Genomic DNA, 21030 nt, shown 5'->3' on the forward strand with positions numbered 1-21030 from the left:
CGGCCCGGCCCGACAGCGTGAAGTAACAGCCAGGCGGTCGGGCTGCACCCTCTCCCAGGCGGGAGCCAGGCCTGCTGTGCCCTGCTGTCTGCGTCCTCAGTGCCTGGCACACAATGGACCCCAGAGGAACGCTGGGGTGTGAGCCAGGAGCTCCCGCCACCCCAGGCCTGGTCACTGGGGCCCATCGGAATCCCTCCAGTCCGATGCAGTGGGTTAGGGGTGCAGCCTGCTATCTGCTTCACAAGCACCCCAAAGCATCTGGATGCCCTTGGTGCCTCTCTAGAGCTGGAGACTCCACCCCTGCTCTGTGGCTGCCCCACTCACAGCCTGCTTAGCCCATCCCTCTCCGGTCACCCCCAGGCGACCTTTGCCTCTCGTTGCCCCAGTCTGACTCCATCCTCCAATGACGCTCTTGGGGAGGAGCCATCCCCGGCTTTCCAGAGTGGGTCAGACTGGAGACACATCTGCCCGACAGGCACGAGGCGGCTGGAGCAGGTGAGTCACTCTCACGGGTGCACAGCCCTGAGGCAGGCCATGGCGCCAGGCAGCATGGTAGCCCTCCTCCCGCACTGCCTTTCTGGCACAGCCTCTGCAGCTGCCCCTCCTTCAGGGGCCACTAAATCCCCTTCCCGTGCCTCAATGCACCCCCCACCTCAACCAGGCTCGAGCTCCTGGGACCGCGCCGAGCTAGGCCTGCTCAGATAGGGTGCCTTCCGTGACCGACCCTCACCCCATCTTGTCCAATGCCCCGGGACCAGCCAACTCTGATTCCAACCAAGTGCACTCTGACTTTTAGAGCCTTAGTCAGGGGCGCCCACTCTCCACAGGCGGGTGCCTCTGCCCCAGGGCACATGCGGCAATGTCTGCAGGTATTTTTGGTCGTCACAGGGGAGGGTGCGGGTGCTATTGACCTCCAGTAAGCTGCTCACCTCCCATGATGCACGGGATAGCCCCCTGACATGGAATCAGCACGTCAGCAGTGCCGAGGCAAAGACGCTTGGTCTGAGGACACCACAGAGGATCCAAGAGACAGGAAAGGTACACAGTTCTGCACCTGCCCATCCCCGAATCCCAATTACTTTGAAGCTGGACCCCAGAGGTGCCCCAAAAACCTAGAAGCAGGGGCCAGCAGGTGGCACAGTGGGTAAGGCACTGGAATCCCACATGGTCGACCATGGTTCAAATCCCAGGTCAAGCAGCTTGAAACTCATGCCAGGTGCTCATGTGTGTACGCTCAAAATCCCTGGAGAAGAATGGAGGGGAAGGGATTGTGGCTTAGCCATACCTCGGAGGGATGACTTCTCTCTTTCTGTCTCTCCCTGTCTCTGTGGTGAGCACATGCATCCAGATAGCAAAAATTTCTCTTAAAAAAAAGAAAGAAAAGAAAAATCCCAGAAGCCAGCTCCTGGTGGCTCCCAAGAAACCCCTCTTAAATCCCTCCCCAGTCTCCTCTTCCTAGGAGAGCAGGAAGGTAAAGTCTCACCTCCTGTCTCCCTGGACCTTAAAGGCACAGTCTGGCACACAGCAAGGGCATGACGTGTGGGTGCTGAATGGCTGGGGTAAACCAACCTGAGAGGCAGGGAAGGTCCAGCCAGGCATGTGACTCTGAGTAAGACGTGAATGGGTTAAACTCCAGCTTTGCCACTTCGTAACTGGGACTTCAGCAAGCCGCTCGCCCACTGTCTCGGTTCTCTCATCCGTCGGACATGGAGATGTTGCTAATAATAAAACTAGCTCATGGGTTCGTTCTAAGGGCGCATTCAAGGGTTTAAGTCTAAGGGTTAAATTCCAGAGGCTGGCGAAGCTCTCAGAACAGTGCTCAGCACACAGTAGGTGCTCTGTAAGTAGAAGTGACTTTTTAAAAAATTACTTACGCTCTGTTTTCAGGCTCATAAGCTGGAGGATGTGCTTTTCTTCCTATTCTTGTGTGCCCCAGGCAGACCCTGAGCCCAGCTTGTGGGACCTCTGGATAGAGAAAAGTACCCAGCCCCATGCAACCAGCACCCCAAAGCCCTGCACGGAGGCTCAGCCCCTGTGGGCCTCTCCTACACGTCAGCCTTCTACACTTCAGGTGCCTGGCTGGGGTCTTCACGAAACCCAGCTGACGGCTTCTGTGACAGGCGGCTAGTCCAAAGCCAAGTCTGGAGACTGGCAGCCAAGTCAGATCCTAGTCCTGAGGACGCCCCGCAGAGCTCCCAGGAAGAAGGCCCAAGGGGGTCAGCAGCAAAGGGCTCCAAGCCCCAGGGCTCCGGTGCTTACCCATAAATGTCCACAAGGGTCTCCACTCCAGCCACGCACACAACGCTGGTGGGATGCTCCAGGGACACACGCACGATCCTCTGCAGTGACATGCTGGTCTTACACTGGGCTAAGGCTACCAAACCCCACACTGCCCAGAGGCCCCTTGGCATGGGGTTTAAAAGTTCTCTGGCCCCGCCCCTTCAACCTGAGCTATTAGTTCATTGGCTCCTGTCCTGGAAGCCCTGCTCCGCCTGAGAGACAAGCGCTCTGGGATTGGCTGGAACTGACCACTATTTCCATATGAACCTGCTGCCCCGACTCCAGCACCCAGGGAGTAATTTCTTGCTCTAAGGGAAGCAAGTCCCCACAGGTACCTAGCCAGGGCACCAGGAACTACTGGAGGCAGGTGCCAGGTGGGGAATGTGGGCGCGTGCCGAGGTGTGTGGTGTTGCTCTGACCCTTTGTCTCCTCCTGCTCCCTTTTCCTACATTTTCACTAGACGTGGCTTAGTGAGGGTTTCAGGGGTGGCCTGGTATCTAGATTGTTATAAGCACCCCAAAGCAATGTGATTACCTCTGAGAAACTCCGGTCTTTAAGAGCACAGATGTTAGAGGCAGGACGGCCTTCCTTGGCCACTTCCTGGTGGGTGCCCTTGAGCAAGTCACCTAACTGCTTTGTCCTCACTTTTCCCACGGCAAATGGCCACTGCGAGGCTGCAGTGAGCCATTGCCGGTAGGGCTCTGGTCTGAGGTGGTCATTACTCTGTTACGATTGTTATTACTCGGTGCCAGAAACTTCCAAAGGGGGTAAATGACAAGGGAGAACATTCTCTCTGGCCAAGGAGAGTGCAGAAGGGCAGTGTAGGAAGGTCACTTGTCACATGGGGAAACTGAGGCCAGGAGAGCATTCGGGCATCCGGGCCAGGGAGAGCCAGGGTTCTGGGGAGAGGACTCCTGGGTTCCCATCCGGGCTCGCCATGCACCAGAGATGTGGCCTCGAGGAGTTACATCCCCTCTCTGGTTTCCTCATCTGTGGAAAATGCAGCTAATGACTAGCCCTGGTAAGATAATGGTGGGGACGCACCCTGCCCAGTGGCGGTTTGGAAGGTGCTGAGTAGAGGTTCCTTCTTCTCCCTGGCTGTGCTGACAGTTTGAGGCAGGGCAGGGACCTGGCCTCGGTCCCCATGTCCCCAGTCCGAGATCTCCGCGGCACCCTGACTGAGGCTCCGACATCCCAGTTTGGGCAAAGGGAGTTCTTTTAAGGAGAGCCAGTGGGCTGCTGGGTCCAGGGACAGTTTCGTTATTTTCAGCTATAAAATGGCTTGGTGGCCCACTCAGCTCTGGGGGAGAGTCAGAGCTCAGGGGGAAGCCCCAGGAGGTCTTCCCAGGCTGCTCGTGAGTACAGTTGGAAGGTGGGGGTCTCCCTGGGGCCCTGGCCCATGTGCCAGGGTGGAACCAGCCTCCTGCTCAGAGCTCTGTGTCTCCCTTCGGAGGTGGGCCCCCCTGTCCACGCTGCTACTTCTCCCCAGGTAATAGCAGCTGTCAGGGACAGGTCTGGGTTCAGTCCAGCCCTGTGGCCTAGTGGTTAAGGGAGCTGGATCCTGCATGGCCAATAACACAGTTTGAATCCCAGCTCCGATGGCTTGAAAAACATGCCAGGCACATGTGTGTGCATCCCCAAAATCCCAAAGGGAGGGGGAATGGAGGAGGAGGGATTGCGCTGTGACCATGTCTCATTGAGGGGTGCTTTCTCGTTATCCTTCTCTCTGTCTCTCACTGGGAAATACACACACCCCTAGTAAATTCCAACAAACAAACAAATGAAAAAACTGACACAGGGGTGTGGTTCATTCGGACCGTGTCCACGATGGCTGGGCAGCCATGCAGGTTAAAAGAAAACGAGTGAAGGAGAGAATGAGCACCGAAAGTGTCACAGGCAGCACCAAGCACGTGGATGAGAGGGGTGGTATTTCAGGGCCCTGAAATCAGACCGCTGAGGCTGGGGAACATTGCAGTTTTATAAAGGCAAGAGTGGGGCCAGCAGGTGGCTGAGTGGTTGAGGCACTCGACTCCCATACGACTGACTCCAGTTCAAGTCCCAGACCCAGCAGCTTGAAACACATCGGGTGCACGTACATGTGTGCCCAAAGTCCCAAGAGGAGAAGGGATAGTGGCATGGCCATCCCCCAGGGGGTGGTTTCTTACTTTCTCTCTCTCTGTCTCTCTCTGTCTCAGGTGAGCACATGCGCCCTATAGCAAAACTTCTTCAAAAAAATAAAGAAAGAAAGAAGGCAGGAGTGAAGGGCGTTGCAGTGGCCTGGCACCTGCCTGCTGGGAAGTCCCTTCTCTGCCACAAGGTCCCCTTGCCTTCCCTGACCCCTCTTCAGCTTTCCTGCGAGCTGGAGGTGGCCCAGGAAGGGGAAGGAAGGACGAGGAAGGCCCAGCCCTCTGCGGATGGTGGATGGCCATGTCGGCAGGCAGCGGCCCAGGGCAGTAGGACACGCCAGGCCTCTTGCTGGATCAGCTGCTTGCCTTGTGCTGGTCATGGCACTGGGGTCACTCCCAGAAGTTGAGCCAAGGAGCTGGCAGCACGGTGGGTAGGACCCTAACCCGCATCCTCCTCTCCTCCCAAGCCCAACACACAGACGCCAGAGAGGTAGCCGCTTGAAGAAATGCTTACTGACATGTTTATTGATCAGATCAGAAAGGAGGTGACTGGTCACCCAGAACATTCTCAGAGCAGACACGAGGGTCACCTGACGGCCTGACAGCAAGTCCAGAGCCTCCTGCACCCCTCCCCGTCGCTCCCCAGTGCCCAGTGCCGATGCCCCTTCTGTCCTCAGCCCTGTCCCTGGGGAGCCCCAACCCCAGCCTCACACCCTCAGTCCCTGAAGAGCTGCCATCTCCCTCTTGGCTCAGCCTTAAGCAAAGGGCACAGGTTAAAGCAGAAGCTTGCCAGTGGAGTTCTGCAGAACCTTCTGGAAAGGGAGGATCCAGGTTCCTATTCGTCCCCTTGAACCACAGCAGTTCCACGGTGTTTCATGGTGAAAAACTGACTGTAGCTGGCTTAGTCTGAGGTCACGCCTGGGGTCACCGAAAACCCAGCCTCTCGATGACCCTCAGACAGGGGGATGGAGGGCAGGCTGGCTCCCACTGCCTGCAGCCCAGCCCACCCTGCCTGACCACACGTCCTGGTGGCCTCACCCAGGGCTTAGACTCCCATGGCAGCTTGTCTTCCCTACTCGGGAGGGCTTACCGCCTGCCACGGGGCAGGCAAAACCCAACCCAAGCTACGTGCAGGGCCCACGGACTGCCCAGAGGATCTGGGCAAGCCTTCCCCTCCCACTGCCGGCAGAGCGAGGGGAATAATTAAAGACTATTAATGGCAATTAAACTCCACCTTCAGAGATAACCTAATGGTCCCCCACCCTCCTCTAACATCTGGGCCCCTGCCCCTGCTACATCTGGAACAGCCAGCTCTCTCCAGATCGAAGCCCAGGACATGGATGCCCCTAGGCCCCACGATCCTCGGTATGTGCTCAGCCCTCTGCTGGCATGGCTCGCCGCCTGCCCAGTCCTCCCGTGCATCCTCCCGGCCTCGCTTTGGCCTCTCAGCATTTCTCAGGCGGAAGCGGCCAGCTCTCGTAATTAAAGACTTCCCAGACAGGTAACAAGCACCCTCCGAGGATGGAGTCAGGTATTAGCAAGTTTTTGTTTCCCCCTTTTCCCTTTTGACAATAGGTCCTCAGATGCTGGGCCTTCCTGTCCTGTGTGATGACGTCCAGCTGAGGGGTGTCAGGGTGGGGTTCACAGTCTGTGGTTCCCTCTGGGAAAAGACAACAGTAGAGGGAAGAGGCTACCTCCTGTCTCTTCCTAGCCTCAGGGGAGCCAGAGGCGGCCTGGAAACGGGCCCTCACAGCAGAGCCCCGGCCCTCTGGGCTCCGCTCCAGTACAGACACAGAGCCGCCCTCCTCATGCCGCAGGGAGGCATCGGAACAGAGAGGAGCAGTTCAGAGTGGGGCCAACTGCTGAGGCCGTGCACAGCCATGCCTGAACACGCCAAGACTGCTGGTCTCCTCCAGAACCTCTGGGGCCGAGGGTGGGGAAGGGGAGAGGGTGGCATGAGGCTGTCGTTCTGGGGGCAGGCTGTCCCCTCCAGAGGCGAGGACGTGCCCCTGTGTCCACAGTGGCCAGCACGTCTGCAGGCACAGGGCGGGCATGCCAAAGCCCCCAGGAGGATGGAGGTCGGGACACATTCCGCACACCCGCCCTGGTACGGCTGCCCCGCAGGAGGGTGGGAGGGCAGGCTGGGGAGCGGGCTCAGGGCACCATGTTCCACCACTTGAAGGGAAAGGGCTTCCGGCGCACGTTGGTGCCGCAGTGGATCTCCCCGAGCAGCTCGTGGTAGGACAGGTAGTCGTCGATGAAGGTGCAGTGGAGGCCCAGCGGCTCCAGCAGGGAGCGCACCTGCTCCTCCAGGCAGCAGCGGCCGTTGATGATGGGCCCGAAGGGCTTGGGGATGCCCAGGTGCGTGCCCAGCACCAGCATGTTCACCTGCGGAAGACAGAAGGCAAGAGGGAGGCTGGGCTGCCTGCAAACGCCCTGTGCACGGGGCCCCTCTGCACCGCGGCTGCTGTGGACCCATCCCTGGCCCGGCCCGGCTCGTCCCCGCCAACAGCCCTGGACCACCGGCACCAGGACTCAACCAAGAATTAGGTGTCTAGAAGCAGAGAAGAAATGGATGAGTGAGTGGGAGGGAGGGGCCGTTCCAGCCAGCGCTGCCCGGGATGGATGGAGGACCTTTGTATGAATCGAGTCACCGGCTTCTTCCAGCACGTTCTTCCTCCAGTCAGAAAGGCGTCAAATGATAATGATTTTGTTAGAACAAGAGATTTTACAGTCGGCTGCTAGAAACTTGCCCAACACAGGCACACACTGACGAGGCGTGCGGTGTGAATGCCGTGAGCGTGGTGTGCTTGAGTGGAATACGGCGGGCTCCGCTATCCTGGGTGGTCGTGACCACCCTTACCGAGCGTCTTCCTTGTGCGAGATATGTCATCACTGAACTCAGGGAGGCTGTGACTCGGACAGCCAAAGCATGTGAAGAAGGCCATCGTACATACATGTCGGTACATACACGGTCAACATAGCCAGAGAACAGTGAGCCTGAACCTTGACCTTGGTTCTGGCTCATGCCGAAATCCACGCCCTGTACTCCTTGTCAGAGTGGCACTCCAACCACCTGCGGGGCCGAGGAGCTGGAGGAAGGGGCCCCTGAGGACTCCGGAATTTCTCCAGTGGTACCTCTGCATCCCTTGGCTGTGGACCTGGCTTGGGGCCCAAACCCTAAGGAAGGAGAGTCTCCTCAGTGCAAGGGTGTGGGGGTTTTTTAGAAAAAAAATCTCAGCCCCAGATTAATGGCAAAGGTCACTAGGCTGCCCTTGGCACTCCTAGGGGACTCTGGACCTACTGTCTAGAGGGTGGTCCCAGGTCATGTCAGCGTGGGGTGGGCTATCCTGGACTCTGTGCCTTCAAAGCCCCATGCCCCACCTCCAACCCTTCAAGTCTGCCCTGCAAAGCCATCTGTGGCCAGGACCAACATAAAGCTAGTGGACAGGGCCTGGGGTCAGTCCCGCAGCCTTGGCCCTGAGCTAGGTGCCCACTAACGGGCCAGGGTGTGCTGGAGGAGGGGGTGGTACAGGGACCAAGGGCAGCGAGAGGAGCAACGAGCCAGACTCAGCCCCGTGACCAGCCAGGCCCTGCTTCTCCTGAAAAAGGGGTCAGGAGAGTGCGGCCTGTCTAGCTCTGTCACTTACTCCAGTGTGACCTCAGGCAAGTCACTAAGTCGCTCACTGTCCTGAAGACCTCAGTTTTCCCATCTGACAAATTAGGACTCTTCCAGTGAGGTATTCTGGGACCTTTTAGCGGAACCTGGACTAAAGGCGGGATTTTTTTTTTTTTTGAGAGGTTTTTGCTATAAGGGTGTGTGTGCTTGCCAGAAAGACAGAGAGAGACAGAGACACAGAAAGCGAGAAATCACCCCCAGGGGGAATGACCATGCCGCAATCCCCTCTCCTCCATTCTCTTCTTGGGATCTTGGGTACGCACGCACACGCACCCAGTTTAAGCCACTGGGTCCAGGACTCGAACCGCGGTCATCTACATGGGAGTCCAGCGACATAGTCGTTACGCTAACTGCTGGTCCCGAGGCAGAACATTCCCATAGGTAGGTCCAATGTGTGTGGGGCAGCAGGCTTTCAGCCAGTAGGGGCTAGCCACAGCTCAAGAAGAGCTGACCAAGGCAGGGGCTCCAGCCTAGGCCCACCCCCGACTCTCAGTCAGAGCTGGATAATACCTTGGAGTGCAGCAGATTAAAATGAAATTAAGCTAAATTAAATGAAAGTTTCTGTTCTTGGTCTACACCAGCCGCACTCCGAGTGCCCCGTAATGACCTGTGGCTCCACGGCCGCCATACTGCCTTGTGCAGACCGGACGTGCTGACATCACAGGAAGTCCTAGCACACAGTGCTACCTTGAAGCAGTGGTTCTTTTTTTGAGAGGTTTTCACTACAGGGCGTGTGCGCTCGCCAGACAGACAGAGAGAGACATAGAGACAGAAAGCGAGAAATCACCCCCCAGGGGAAATGGTCACGCCACAATCCCTTCTCCTCCATTCTCCTCTTGGGATCTTGGGCACGCACGCACACATGCCAGGCGTGAGTTTTAAGCCACCGGGTCCGGGACGTGAACTGCGGTCGACTACGTGGGAGTCCAGCGACATAGCCATTATGCTAACTGCTGGTTCTGAAGCAGTGGTTCTTGATTGTGGGCAGTTTTGCTCCCAGGGCATTTTTAATTGCCACAACTAGGGAACATTCTGGTATCTGGTGAATAGAGACCAGGGATGCCCCTAAACCTCCTGCGATGCACAGGACGGCCCCCCACGACAACTGTTCAGCCCCAAATAGCAGTAGCTCTGCAGATGGAGAGAGCCTGCCTTGGGGAGGGTCTCTGCCAGGCCTGAGCTGGAACCCCTCAGTGAGGGGTCAGGAACTAATGCAGGCCCCCCACACCTGCCTCCAATCTGCACCCTGGTCCTGGGAGTCACTTCCAACCTGGCTTGTCCAATGAGAGGGACTCAAGTTAAAGACCCCTGTCTGCAGAGAAAGGGTCCAACCCCACTCGGGAGACCACCCCTCACAGCTGCCAACACCCTGACAGCTCTTCCCAAGGAGTTAATGAGCACTTTGGCCAGGCCTGCCCTGATAGCATCGCTTAGGGCCCTCCCAGGTGACACGCAGGTGAGGGCACATCTGCTCACCTGCCTGTCAGCTGCCTGGCTAACGAGGCTGCCGCAAGGCCACTCCATACTGCCTTGTGCAGACCGGACGTGCTGACATCACAGGAAGTCCTAGCACACAGTGCTACCTTGAAGCAGTGGTTCTTTTTTTGAGAGGTTTTCACTACAGGGCGTGTGCGCTCGCCAGACAGACAGAGAGAGACATAGAGACAGAAAGCGAGAAATCACCCCCCAGGGGAAATGGTCACGCCACAATCCCTTCTCCTCCATTCTCCTCTTGGGATCTTGGGCACGCACGCACACATGCCAGGCGTGAGTTTTAAGCCACCGGGTCCGGGACGTGAACTGCGGTCGACTACGTGGGAGTCCAGCGACATAGCCATTATGCTAACTGCTGGTTCTGAAGCAGTGGTTCTTGATTGTGGGCAGTTTTGCTCCCAGGGCATTTTTAATTGCCACAACTAGGGAACATTCTGGTATCTGGTGAATAGAGACCAGGGATGCCCCTAAACCTCCTGCGATGCACAGGACGGCCCCCCACGACAACTGTTCAGCCCCAAATAGCAGTAGCTCTGCAGATGGAGAGAGCCTGCCTTGGGGAGGGTCTCTGCCAGGCCTGAGCTGGAACCCCTCAGTGAGGGGTCAGGAACTAATGCAGGCCCCCCACACCTGCCTCCAATCTGCACCCTGGTCCTGGGAGTCACTTCCAACCTGGCTTGTCCAATGAGAGGGACTCAAGTTAAAGACCCCTGTCTGCAGAGAAAGGGTCCAACCCCACTCGGGAGACCACCCCTCACAGCTGCCAACACCCTGACAGCTCTTCCCAAGGAGTTAATGAGCACTTTGGCCAGGCCTGCCCTGATAGCATCGCTTAGGGCCCTCCCAGGTGACACGCAGGTGAGGGCACATCTGCTCACCTGCCTGTCAGCTGCCTGGCTAACGAGGCTGCCGCAGGCCACCTACCCAGCTCAGGAGCACCGAGTGGGGCCCAGAGTGAGGAACAGCACAGCCAGCTGAGGCCCAGAGACAGAGCCTGAAACATCTGGAACCAAACCGTGTGCTTTTTTGCCACTTGGAAGGAAAAGAAGCCCTGGGTGGGGGCTGCCCGTGCCTGATAGGAGACTTCGCACCAGAGCCTGGAGCGCCCCTTGTCCTCATGGAAACAGCCAAAGCTCTCTGGGGATGAGACCACCCTCAATGGGCATGTGGCCTGTCCCCATGTCTCCTCTGGCCCCGGCAGACACGCCGCCAGACCACACCTGGGCCAAGGGACGCTCACCATGTCAGGGAAGAAGGCTTCGGCGTAGGAGTCCCTCACGGAGAACAGCTGGGGGATGTCGATGATGTCGCTCTCGACCAGGCCCAGCTCCTGCTTCAGCACGTCGCGGTTCCAGTCGATGCATTTCTGGGGTCAGGGGAGAGCACCCCAGAGGTGAGAAAGGACCCAGAGCTCCCCAGGCACCTGCTGGACACCAGTCCGTGCAGACCCCTGAGCCTCGGATCCCCTGAGCCTGGGACAGTTTTGTGCAGTAGGAGCCTGTCCCCAACTGGGGAAACCGAGGCTCGGGGCCTGCCCCACAGCACAGAGCCAGGAAGTGGCAGAGCTGGGTTTGGACCGGGGCGGTTTCAGTCCCAAGTCTTCCTCACCACTACACATGGTCCCAGCCACAGCCGTCACAGCCATGCGAGGTGTATGCTCCCGCCCCATCCCAGGCTCAGGAGAAAGTGCCAGGCTGGTGGGGAACGGGTGCAGTGGCCTCTCCCCATTTACTAAGTGTGGGGGCCCTGCACCATGACCCCACGGGCATTGCCCTTGGGGCCAGGTTCTGTCCCGCCTGTCCGCCTCACAGGAGTCTCTGCCTCCCACCCGCCCAAGCCCTGGAGAGGTCTACAGAGCCCCCAGACTCTGCCAGCCTGCCCTAGACAGGCAGTGTTGCCCAGCAGGCAGCAAAGCCCAGAATGGAGGCCTGAAACATTCGGAACCAAACCCGCATTCTTCTTCGATTTAGGGAGCATGGAGGTGGGGAGGGAGGAAGGAAGAGGTGGGGGGAGGGAGGCCCTCTGTGGTGTGGGCTGTCCTGCAGGATGCTTCGCACTAGGGGCCTGGTGCACCCGTTCACGCTGCCAGGCAAAGGCCCCATTTCCCCACAACGCTCTCGTTTCTCCAGTCTCAGATGAGACTCAGGTTTGCTTCCATGGAAATGGGCCACTTCCTGACTGGGCAGGGTCTCCCTCGCCAGGCCGGGAGCTCCCTGAGGCCATGGCTGTCTCTCCCATCAGACTGTGGGCTCCCGAGACCAGAGGCTCTATCCTACCCACATGTCCCAGCAGCCCCCAGGACAGTCAGAGACCCAGGCCCAAGTCCCCCACCCACCTGGGCAGCTCCTGGGGCTGCTTCTCCCTGGAGGTGGAGGACCCCTCAGGCAGTCGGTGGTCCTGCCCTCACCTGTGCATACCGACTGTCGCTCTGGAGCTGTCTGTCCGCTAGCATCTCATTAATGGTTCTCTTGTCCTCATATTTTAACCCTGCGAGAGAAAGGCGGTCAGCACTGGACTCAGGCAGTGCTCCCTGGGCCACCTGGGGGTGGGGGCCTGAGGCTGAAAAATCCGGCCGGTATTTTCCTCCCACCTCAGCACCAAGGACAGAGTCAGAATGGAGAAAGCCAGAGACTGAAACTGGGACGAGGCCCGGTGGTGAACTGGGACGAGGCCCGGCGGTGGAGAAACCTGCTGATGGGTTAGAAACCCCTTGGGAAGGGCCTCCTGGCTCCAGGGCTAATAATTATGGCTCAGCTACCATTACTAAACGCCCACCACACTCTGGGGACCTTCCTTAATTTATTATTAATCTTACAATGATCCAGGTGGGTTAATTGTCACTTCCAGTTCAGAGAAGCCGAGGGACTGGGAGAGTCCGAACACACCCTTGATCCTGGGTTCATCCATGCAGAGGGCTACCCCATGTCCCCACCAGTGCTCCGTTCCTCAAGAGAGAACGCTGAGGCCCATGGGGAAGGAGAGGGGTGCTTGAGGGGCCACCCAGATCCTTGGAAGTCCCTGAAGACGTCTCCACGGGGGTCCTGGCTCCTGCCCTCCCTCTCGGGGCCCCAGCCTGTGGCTCTCTGGCGTCAGAGCCCTGTGCAAGCAAGTTCTCTCTGAGCCTCAGCTTCCTCCTCTGTGGAGGGGATGAGGGACGGGGGATCAGACAGGGTGAGGGTGCAAATGTGCATGGCACAGCCTGGCCCAGAGGCCCAGGGCAATCCGTGGAGCCTGGCTTCCCACTCCTGACCTCGAAAAGCAGAGCCCTCAGCCTTAGTTCCCACAGTGGCTGGTGGGCATCAAGCCCGTGAGAGAGCTGCAGGTGAAGGGGCTGGGCCCAGGGGAATCACCATGCCCAGGGCTGGTGACCAAAGGGCAAGGCGACCAGTCGCTGACACTCACCATCAAACTGGGCTGCCTCCCCGTAGCCCTCCTCGCTCTTCTCTCGGAACAGTTTGAGGCAAGCCCTGGGGCTAGCCAGGAGCAGCCGGAAGCCCTGCCGCGGAGGAAGGGAGAACGGCTCAGCAGACAGGTTCTCCCCAAATTCAGGAGGGGTCTGAGTGCAGGAGCCAGGCTGTGCAGGAGACTGCCCGCATGCCCTCACTGCCAACCGCCAACCACAGGGAACTTTCTGCAGTTCCCCAGTCCTCTAAGTTGGGTCCCACCCCTGGGCCCTGTCCCTGCTGTTTGCCTGCAGGCACTTCCCACTCTGCCCACCAGGGAGCGCTGCTTCGTCCCTCTCAGACCCAGTTCAGGTGCATCCCTCCTCACTGGCAGAGTGCCCTTCGGAGCTGTGGTCACTGGTCACTGGGAGGTCCTCCTCCCGCCTCCTGAGTGCCACGCCCACCACAATCACTTCCTCATGGCCGCAAGCCCAGTGGTCAATGCAGAATCCCTGAACCCACATCTGGCTTTGAATCCTTTTTTGCCACTTGCAGACCGGACCGTGTGACCTTGGGTGAGTTAATGGCTCCTCCAAGACTGTTTCCTCACCTGTAAAATGAGAGCAATAATAATAGCACTCACCTCCCGGGTTTCTTGGAGGATTAAATGAATCAAACACATGCAGAGTTTGACACATAGTAGGTGTTTAGTAAATAATACTATTTAGTACCACCGTCATCCCTGGCTCCTGGCAGAGGGACTCAGGTCCAAGCAGACACACAGTAAGTGTGAGAATGAGCGTGTGAGCAGTGAGCAGGTGAGTACACCCTGGCCCGAGGCCTCCTCCAGGAAGCTTCCCACCATTAACACAGCCTGACTCCAGGCCCAGTCTGGACACAGGATTGAGCTGGTTCCAGGTGGCTTTCACCTGGCCGGTCCCACCAGGTCAGGGGTGGCTCAGACAAGCAGGGAGAGGACGTACCTTTTGGTCGGAGGTGGGCACGAAAGTCATGAACTCGTCCACGTGGCCCACGGAGAGCCAGTCCGAGTAGAGCTGCACAGGCGCCTGCACCTGCTGGGCCCGCAGGAAGTTCCACACCACCTTGGACATGCGCCGGCCGCTGGACCTGACAGCGGGGAGCAGGCAGTGACCTCGTGCCTACGGTGCACTGTCGTCCCTCAGGCACTCACGTGCAGCCCCCACAGGCCTCACCAGCCCTCCGAGTGGGTCCTCCTTCCCACCGCAGAAAACTGAGGCTCAAGGAACTGAAGCCTGGTGGACTTCTCACTCAAGGGACAGACACAGTCTCAGCTCAGAACATGGCAGTCCCTGAGGCTCAGCATGTCCCCAGGTGTGAGGTCTGGACCCTGTGGTCAGGTTCTGGCAGGGGCTGCTGCTTGCCTCACTGCGGAGTCCTGGGCCCTGACACTGTACACCTCGCAGTCTCTGAGGGTGTGGCCCAGGAGTCTGCGTTCGAGCAAGTATCTGATCCCCACACAGAGTGGGAGAGCCACCGCCCTGGTCCTCTGTGTCCCCAGGGGCTCCAGCAGCGGGAGGGGACAGGGGACTGAGATGGAAAGGAGGGGGGGCTCCAAGCAGGAAACAGAGCAGTAGAACCAAGTTGCTGAGCTGTGGGAGGGGTCGTGCCCAGGAGGGCACCGCCTTCCTCTGACACCGCCTTCAGCAAGATAGTGTTTCCGCCCACAGACAGGCAGCTGAGGCTAGACGGTTTACAGACATGACCTCAAAAGGCAAAATGCCCTGGTGGCTGGCAGGTGGCATGGTGGTTAAGGGTCTGGACTCCCACATGGCTGACCATGGTTCAAGTTCCAGACCTGGCGTCTTGCTTTCTCGTTTTCCTTTTCTCTCTCTCTGGTCAAATTAAATAATAATAATAATGAATAGAAATTAAATAAATAAATCTTTTTTGAAAAAAGTCAGAACCAAGGGGCCAGTAGTTGGCATAATGGCTATGTCACTGGACTCCCATGTAGTTAACCGTGGTTCAAGTCCCAGACCCAGTGGCTTAAACTCATGCCAGGCACCTGTGCGTGTGTGCCCAGGATCCAAGAGGAGAATGGAGGAGAGTGGACTGCAGGGTGACCAACCCCGTGGGGGGTGATTTCTTACTTTCTGTCTCTCTGTTTCTCTATGTCTTTCTGGCAAGTGCACACATCCTATAGGAAAAAAAAAAAAAAAAAAAAAACCCTCAAAAAAAAAAAAAAACAACTCTCCAAAAAAAAAAAAGTCAGAACCAGCAGATGGCATAGTGGTTATGTCAGTGGACTCTCACGTGGTTGACTGGCTCAAATCTCAAACCCAGTGACTTGAAACTCGCGGCAGGTGCATGTATGTGTGTGCTAAAATCCCAAGAGGAGAATGGAGAAGAGACTGCAGCATGGCTATCCCCCCAGGGGATGATTTTTTGCTTTCTGTCTCTTTGTCTACCTCTCTCTCTCCGGTGAGCGCACATGCCTGACAGCAAAAATCTCTCTTAAAAAGAAACAAGTCAAAATACCTTATTATACTCTGGACATGCTCTACCTTCCCTGCCCGTGAACAGAACCTCGGACAAGGGCCGTCTGTACAGCAGATGCCCTTCACACGTGTTACTGAAAGGGTCCACTCTTGCCCTGACTCGTCCAGCTTCAGCTCCGCGGGGACGAGCTGCTAGCCTGCCTCTCATCGGCACCTCTGCCTTCACTCAGGACAGACCTCAGGCTTCCTCCCCTGCCCTCGGTCACCACTTGTCAGCAACCTCCCCCAGCTGGGAACCCGGTAGCCTGTCTCCTTCCCCCTAGGCCCCCCACAGTCTTAGCAAAGGGAGGCCAGCTTAGAGGGTGCCGGCCCACAGCCTTGTGCAGGCCAGCCCTCGACAGCTGCCGTCTAGCCCACAGGAGCTGAAGTCATGTCAGGCTGCGGCCCTCCCCTCTCCTGGCGCTCTCTGCTTGCTCAGTCCTGACCAAGCTGGCCCCCGAGCACGCCAGGCACACCCCTGCCTCAGGGCCTTTGGACGTGCTCCCCAGAATTGCTGTCCACTCCCACAGCCTTGTGGCTTACTCGCTCATGGCCTTCAGGGTTAACTCAAATGTCATTTTCTTTCTCTTAGGTTTTTGCCATTAGGGCGCATGTGCTTGCTGGAGAAAGACACTCTCCCCGTAAGCAGCCTTGTCTTTAACTCCCTTATTTCCTTCAAGGCTTCGTTTAATTTTTTTTTTTTTTTTTTGAGAGAGAGAGAGAGAAAGAGATTTTGCTATAGGGCATGTGCACTTGCCAGAGAGACAGAAAGCCAGAAATCACCCCCCAGGGGGATGGCCACATCGCAATCCCTTCTCCTCCATTCCCCTCTCAGGATCCTGGGCACGCACGCACACGCGCCCGGCATGAGTTTCGAGCTGCCAGATCTGTGACTCAAACCGCGGTTGACTACGTGGGAGTCCAGTGATGTTACCATTACGCCATTTGCTGGTCCCACCTGATTTAATTCTGACAGCAGTCCCCTGGGCTTGGGACTATTACTACGCCCATCTTACAGGTGAGGAAGCTGAGGCCCAGGACAGTAAGTGAAGGCGTTCATCCATGTACTCCGGCTGTCTTCACCCCTGCATCCTACCTGTGTGAACCTGACTATGCCCCAGACAGACGGGGATGTCCACTCACCAAGCAGTGGCAGATGAAGACCCTGATTCAAATGGGGTGGGATTGTGGGGAACACTCTTCTCGTGTTTCTATTATTTTAATATTCAGTGTTGGCGATTTTAAAGGATATCGTTAAGAGTAGTGATATGAGGACCAGCAGATGGTGTGGAGGGTAAGGCGCTGGATCCCACATGGCCAATTACACAGTTTGAGTCCCAGACCCAGCAGCCTGAAAAACACACTAGGGAACAGCAGATGTAATGGTTACGTTGCTGGACTCCCACACAGTTCGAGTCCCGGACCCAGTGGCCTAAAACTCGTGCTGGGTGCGTGTGCTCAGAATCCCGAGAGGAAAATAGAGGAGACGGGTTTGCGATGTGGCTGTCCCCTTGGGGGGTGATTTCTCACTTTCTCTCTCTCTTTCTCTCTCTCTGTCCTGGGCAAGTGCATGCACTTCATAGCAAACTGGAAAAAAAAAAAAGTGTGGTAGGGACAAGAGTGAGACTTCAGAAGTTGTTTGCAAGAAGAAAGTGCTAGAACCAAAAAAAGAAGAAAAATGTTGGGAAGGGGCAGAGTCCTTCCTTGGGATGCTCTGCAGCCTTCGCCTGGGGCAGGAGGATGGATAAGATGACTCCAGCCCTGGGAGGCGTCAGAAATGAGTTATCCAGTTCGCCACCAGGGGGCAGAATTGCTTAAATAACGTTTTCAGAGTGGGCCCCATTGCGGAGGACAGAGGATGACTGGCCCTTGCTAAGACCCTGGCGTGTGTCTGCCCAGGCCCCTCGCACTGAAGATGTCATCTAGTCCCCATGCATACCCTGTGACGTCACACAAAGGCCAAGGTCAGACTGTGATCGGCCCTGCTTACTGACCTCAGTTCATGCCTCTCTCCACTCCACCCCAGCTCCAGGGATGGACCTTCCAGAGCCCCTGTCCAGCCCTGCTTGCCCCTGCCTGCTCCTGCCCAGCCCCCAACTATACAGTCTGTCTGCTTCCCCTTGAGCCGAACCTTCTTTGGCCTCCAGGCTTTCACCCATGCAGTTCCCTCTGCCCAGAGTACTGGTCGCCGCCTCCCTCTCCTTTCTCCCCCCTCTCCCCCCGCGGAGGGTCTGCCCGTCCTTCATCACTTCCCAGTGTGGTTGCTGAGAACCCTTCCTTGACATCCCACCTCGGATTACGAGTGACCTTCACCCTGGTCCCACTGGGGCGTGATCGCTTGTCTGCCTGTCCCTCTCTCGACTCCGGAGGGCCACGTCCTTGGCCCTTTGCACACCCCCAGCATGGCCCCCGGCCTGGCATGGAGAAGTCTCGGTAAATATTCCGTGAGTCGGTCAATAAGTGCATGAACGGATGCACGTGGCTTCGCCTTCCTGAGCCTCGGCTTCCTCATCTGTAAAATGGGCAGAGTAACAGCCCAGCCCCAATGAGTTGCTGTAAGAGTTAAATGAAGTGACCTGGGTAAAGTATTATGTGTGTAACACACAGAAGTCAGTCAAGGAATTTTGTTCCATGAGTCCCAGCCTGCCACAAAGCAGACTCACTGCCGGGGCATAACACCTAAGCACTCAGACGGTGTTTGATATGAATTCCTTATCCCCAGTAAGGCTAATTATGTAACTCGGCCAGGGATTTTATTTATAGTTAGGCCCATTTTAAGGGTGAGAAAACTGAAGCACGGAGTATAAAATAGTTAATTTAAAGTGCAACTGTTCCGTTTACCGCTATATCACTAGTATCTTTCATAGTGCCTGGCATGCGGTAAATATTTTTAAATGAATTAATTGAGCACTTACTATGTGCTATGTACAGCAGTAAACACTGGTTAGGTGACCTATGCAGAGTCACTAGGCTGGTAACGAAACCAGGACTCAAACCCAAGTCCATCTGAGTCCAAAGCCTGTGATCCTTGCAGGTCCCTTCTCAAAGTCACATAAAGACAGACCAGAGACCTCCACCCCCCAGGAGCCTGTGCGAAACCCAGTCCAGAGCAGTGCCTGAGCGCGAGTCACCACAAGGTGGGCACACTCCTTTTGCCCTGCCAGCCGCAGCCTCGGGCACCTCGCTGCATGCCTGGCTTGGAGCCAGGAAGCCTGGCCTCACTGATCTAGAGCCATGAGGCCACCTGGCCCAGCCCAAAGGCTGTGGGGCCTTCTCAGTGTCGCCTGACTCCCTGAGCACAAGACCAGAAGCTGGGCATACTCAGGCTCCATGCCAACTCCCCACAGATGGGAAGGTGGTCTCTGGGGCTAGCGGTGGGCATCACCCAGGCAGGACGCAGGGGACCCCACCGATCCTGAGCTGCCTCCCTCGGCTACCTGCAGGCAGAGTGTGGGCATTCAGCCCGAGTCGGCAGATTCTGTCACCCATTGAGCATTGCACTCTAAGTACCTTGTTTCCTGCTCCATCACAGCTGTCCAGGGTGGGACTCACAGTCCTTGCTATCACCTTGGTAACCTAAAGCCACCTGCCCAGGCACTCAGTAACCTCCTGGCCTTTTCAAGCTATTGCTAGGACAGCAGCTATTTTGCTTCATAATAGAAGTCCCTGAGTCCGTCCCCCTGCCTCTGTGCCAGGGTGCACTTCCCTTCCTGGCCCGTCCAGTTTTTCAGGGAAAGCCAGAAACATGGCTTTTTAGTTAAGACCTATTGGACCTATTTACATACAAACACACACACATATTATATATATATAGTTATATATATTAGTTATATATATATGCATACTATATATATAATTATACATATACACATGCATACTATATATAGTTATATATATATACACAAAAATGCATACTATATATATAGTTATATATACACACACACGCATACTATATATACAGTTTTATATATATATACACATGCATACTATAGTAATATATATACACACACAATATAGTTATATATACACACACTATATATATAGTTTTATATATATATATACACACACACATACTGTATATAGTTATATATATATATATACACACACATACTATATATAGTTATTTATCTATACACACTATATATAGTCATATACATACATACACACGTATACTATATATATATACACACACATACTATATATATACACACACTATATATAGTTATACATATACACACATGCATAATCTATATATAGTGTTATATATATATACACACATGCATGCTATATATATGTCTATATATATTCACACACATACTATATATATAGTTATATATATACAGACACGCACACTGTAAATATAGTTAAATACACACATGCATACTATATATAGTTATATATACACACACACTATATATAGTTATATATACACACACTATATATATAATTTTATATATATATATACACACATGCATACTATATATAGTTATATATAGAGAGAGACACACACACACATACTATATATATATAGTTATGTATATACACACACATGCATACTATATATAGTTATATATACACACACATACTATATATAGTTATATATATAAATACACATGTGCATACTATATATAGTTATATATATACACACACACATACTATATATATAGTTATATACATATACACACATACTATATATAGTTATATATATACACACACATGCATACTATATATATAGTTATATATACACACACACACATACTATATATATGGTTATATATATATACACACACTCAAATGCATACTATATATAGTTATATATACACACACACTCAAATGCATACTATATGTATAGTTATATATACAGACACACACACTATATATATAGTTATATATATATACACACATACTATATATAGTTATATATATACACACACACATACTATATATATACACACATGCATACTATATATATACACACACACTATATATAGTTATACATATACACACACATGCATAATCTATATATAGTGTTTTATATATACACACACATGCATGCTATATATATAGTTATATATATACACACACATATACTATATGTATAGTTTTATATATATCTATACAGACACACACATACTGTATATAGCTATATACACACACACACACTATATATATATGACTATATATATATTCACACACACATACTATATATATAGTTATATATATACAGATACGCATACTATAAATATAGTTATACACACACATGCATATTATACATATAGTTATATATATATATACACATGCATACTACATATATAGTTATATATATATAATATGTGCATACTATATATATAGTTATATATACACACACATACTATATATATAAACACACATTCTATATATATAGTTTTATATATATATGCACACACATACTATATAGTTCTATATATATACACACACATACTATATAGATACACACACATACTATATAGTTATATATACACACACACACATACTATATACGTAGTTATATATATATATATATATACACA

General features: G+C 54.1%; 2 protein-coding genes across 2 annotated transcripts in view; both read right to left on the minus strand.

Annotated features, from left to right (window-relative positions):
- Positions 1-2378, minus strand: part of PADI3 (peptidyl arginine deiminase 3) — a 33127-nt gene extending 30749 nt beyond the window's left edge. The window contains exon 1 of the mRNA XM_006145432.2: positions 2260-2378. Within this exon, the coding sequence (XP_006145494.1) occupies positions 2260-2351 (92 nt within the window). The 5' untranslated portion in view covers positions 2352-2378. The remainder of the gene's footprint in view (positions 1-2259) is intronic.
- Positions 2379-5062: 2684 nt separating this feature from the next.
- Positions 5063-21030, minus strand: part of PADI1 (peptidyl arginine deiminase 1) — a 30259-nt gene continuing 14291 nt past the window's right edge. The window contains exons 13-17 of the mRNA XM_027770670.1: positions 13946-14090; positions 12982-13075; positions 11987-12066; positions 10820-10945; positions 5063-6794 (exon numbers count right to left, since the gene is read on the minus strand). Coding sequence (XP_027626471.1) covers positions 6561-6794; positions 10820-10945; positions 11987-12066; positions 12982-13075; positions 13946-14090 — 679 coding nt within the window. The 3' untranslated portion in view covers positions 5063-6560. The remainder of the gene's footprint in view (positions 6795-10819; positions 10946-11986; positions 12067-12981; positions 13076-13945; positions 14091-21030) is intronic.

Source organism: Tupaia chinensis, unplaced genomic scaffold, assembly GCF_000334495.1.
Source record: "Tupaia chinensis unplaced genomic scaffold, TupChi_1.0 Scaffold000146_1, whole genome shotgun sequence".
NCBI classification, from domain to species: Eukaryota; Metazoa; Chordata; class Mammalia; order Scandentia; family Tupaiidae; genus Tupaia; species Tupaia belangeri.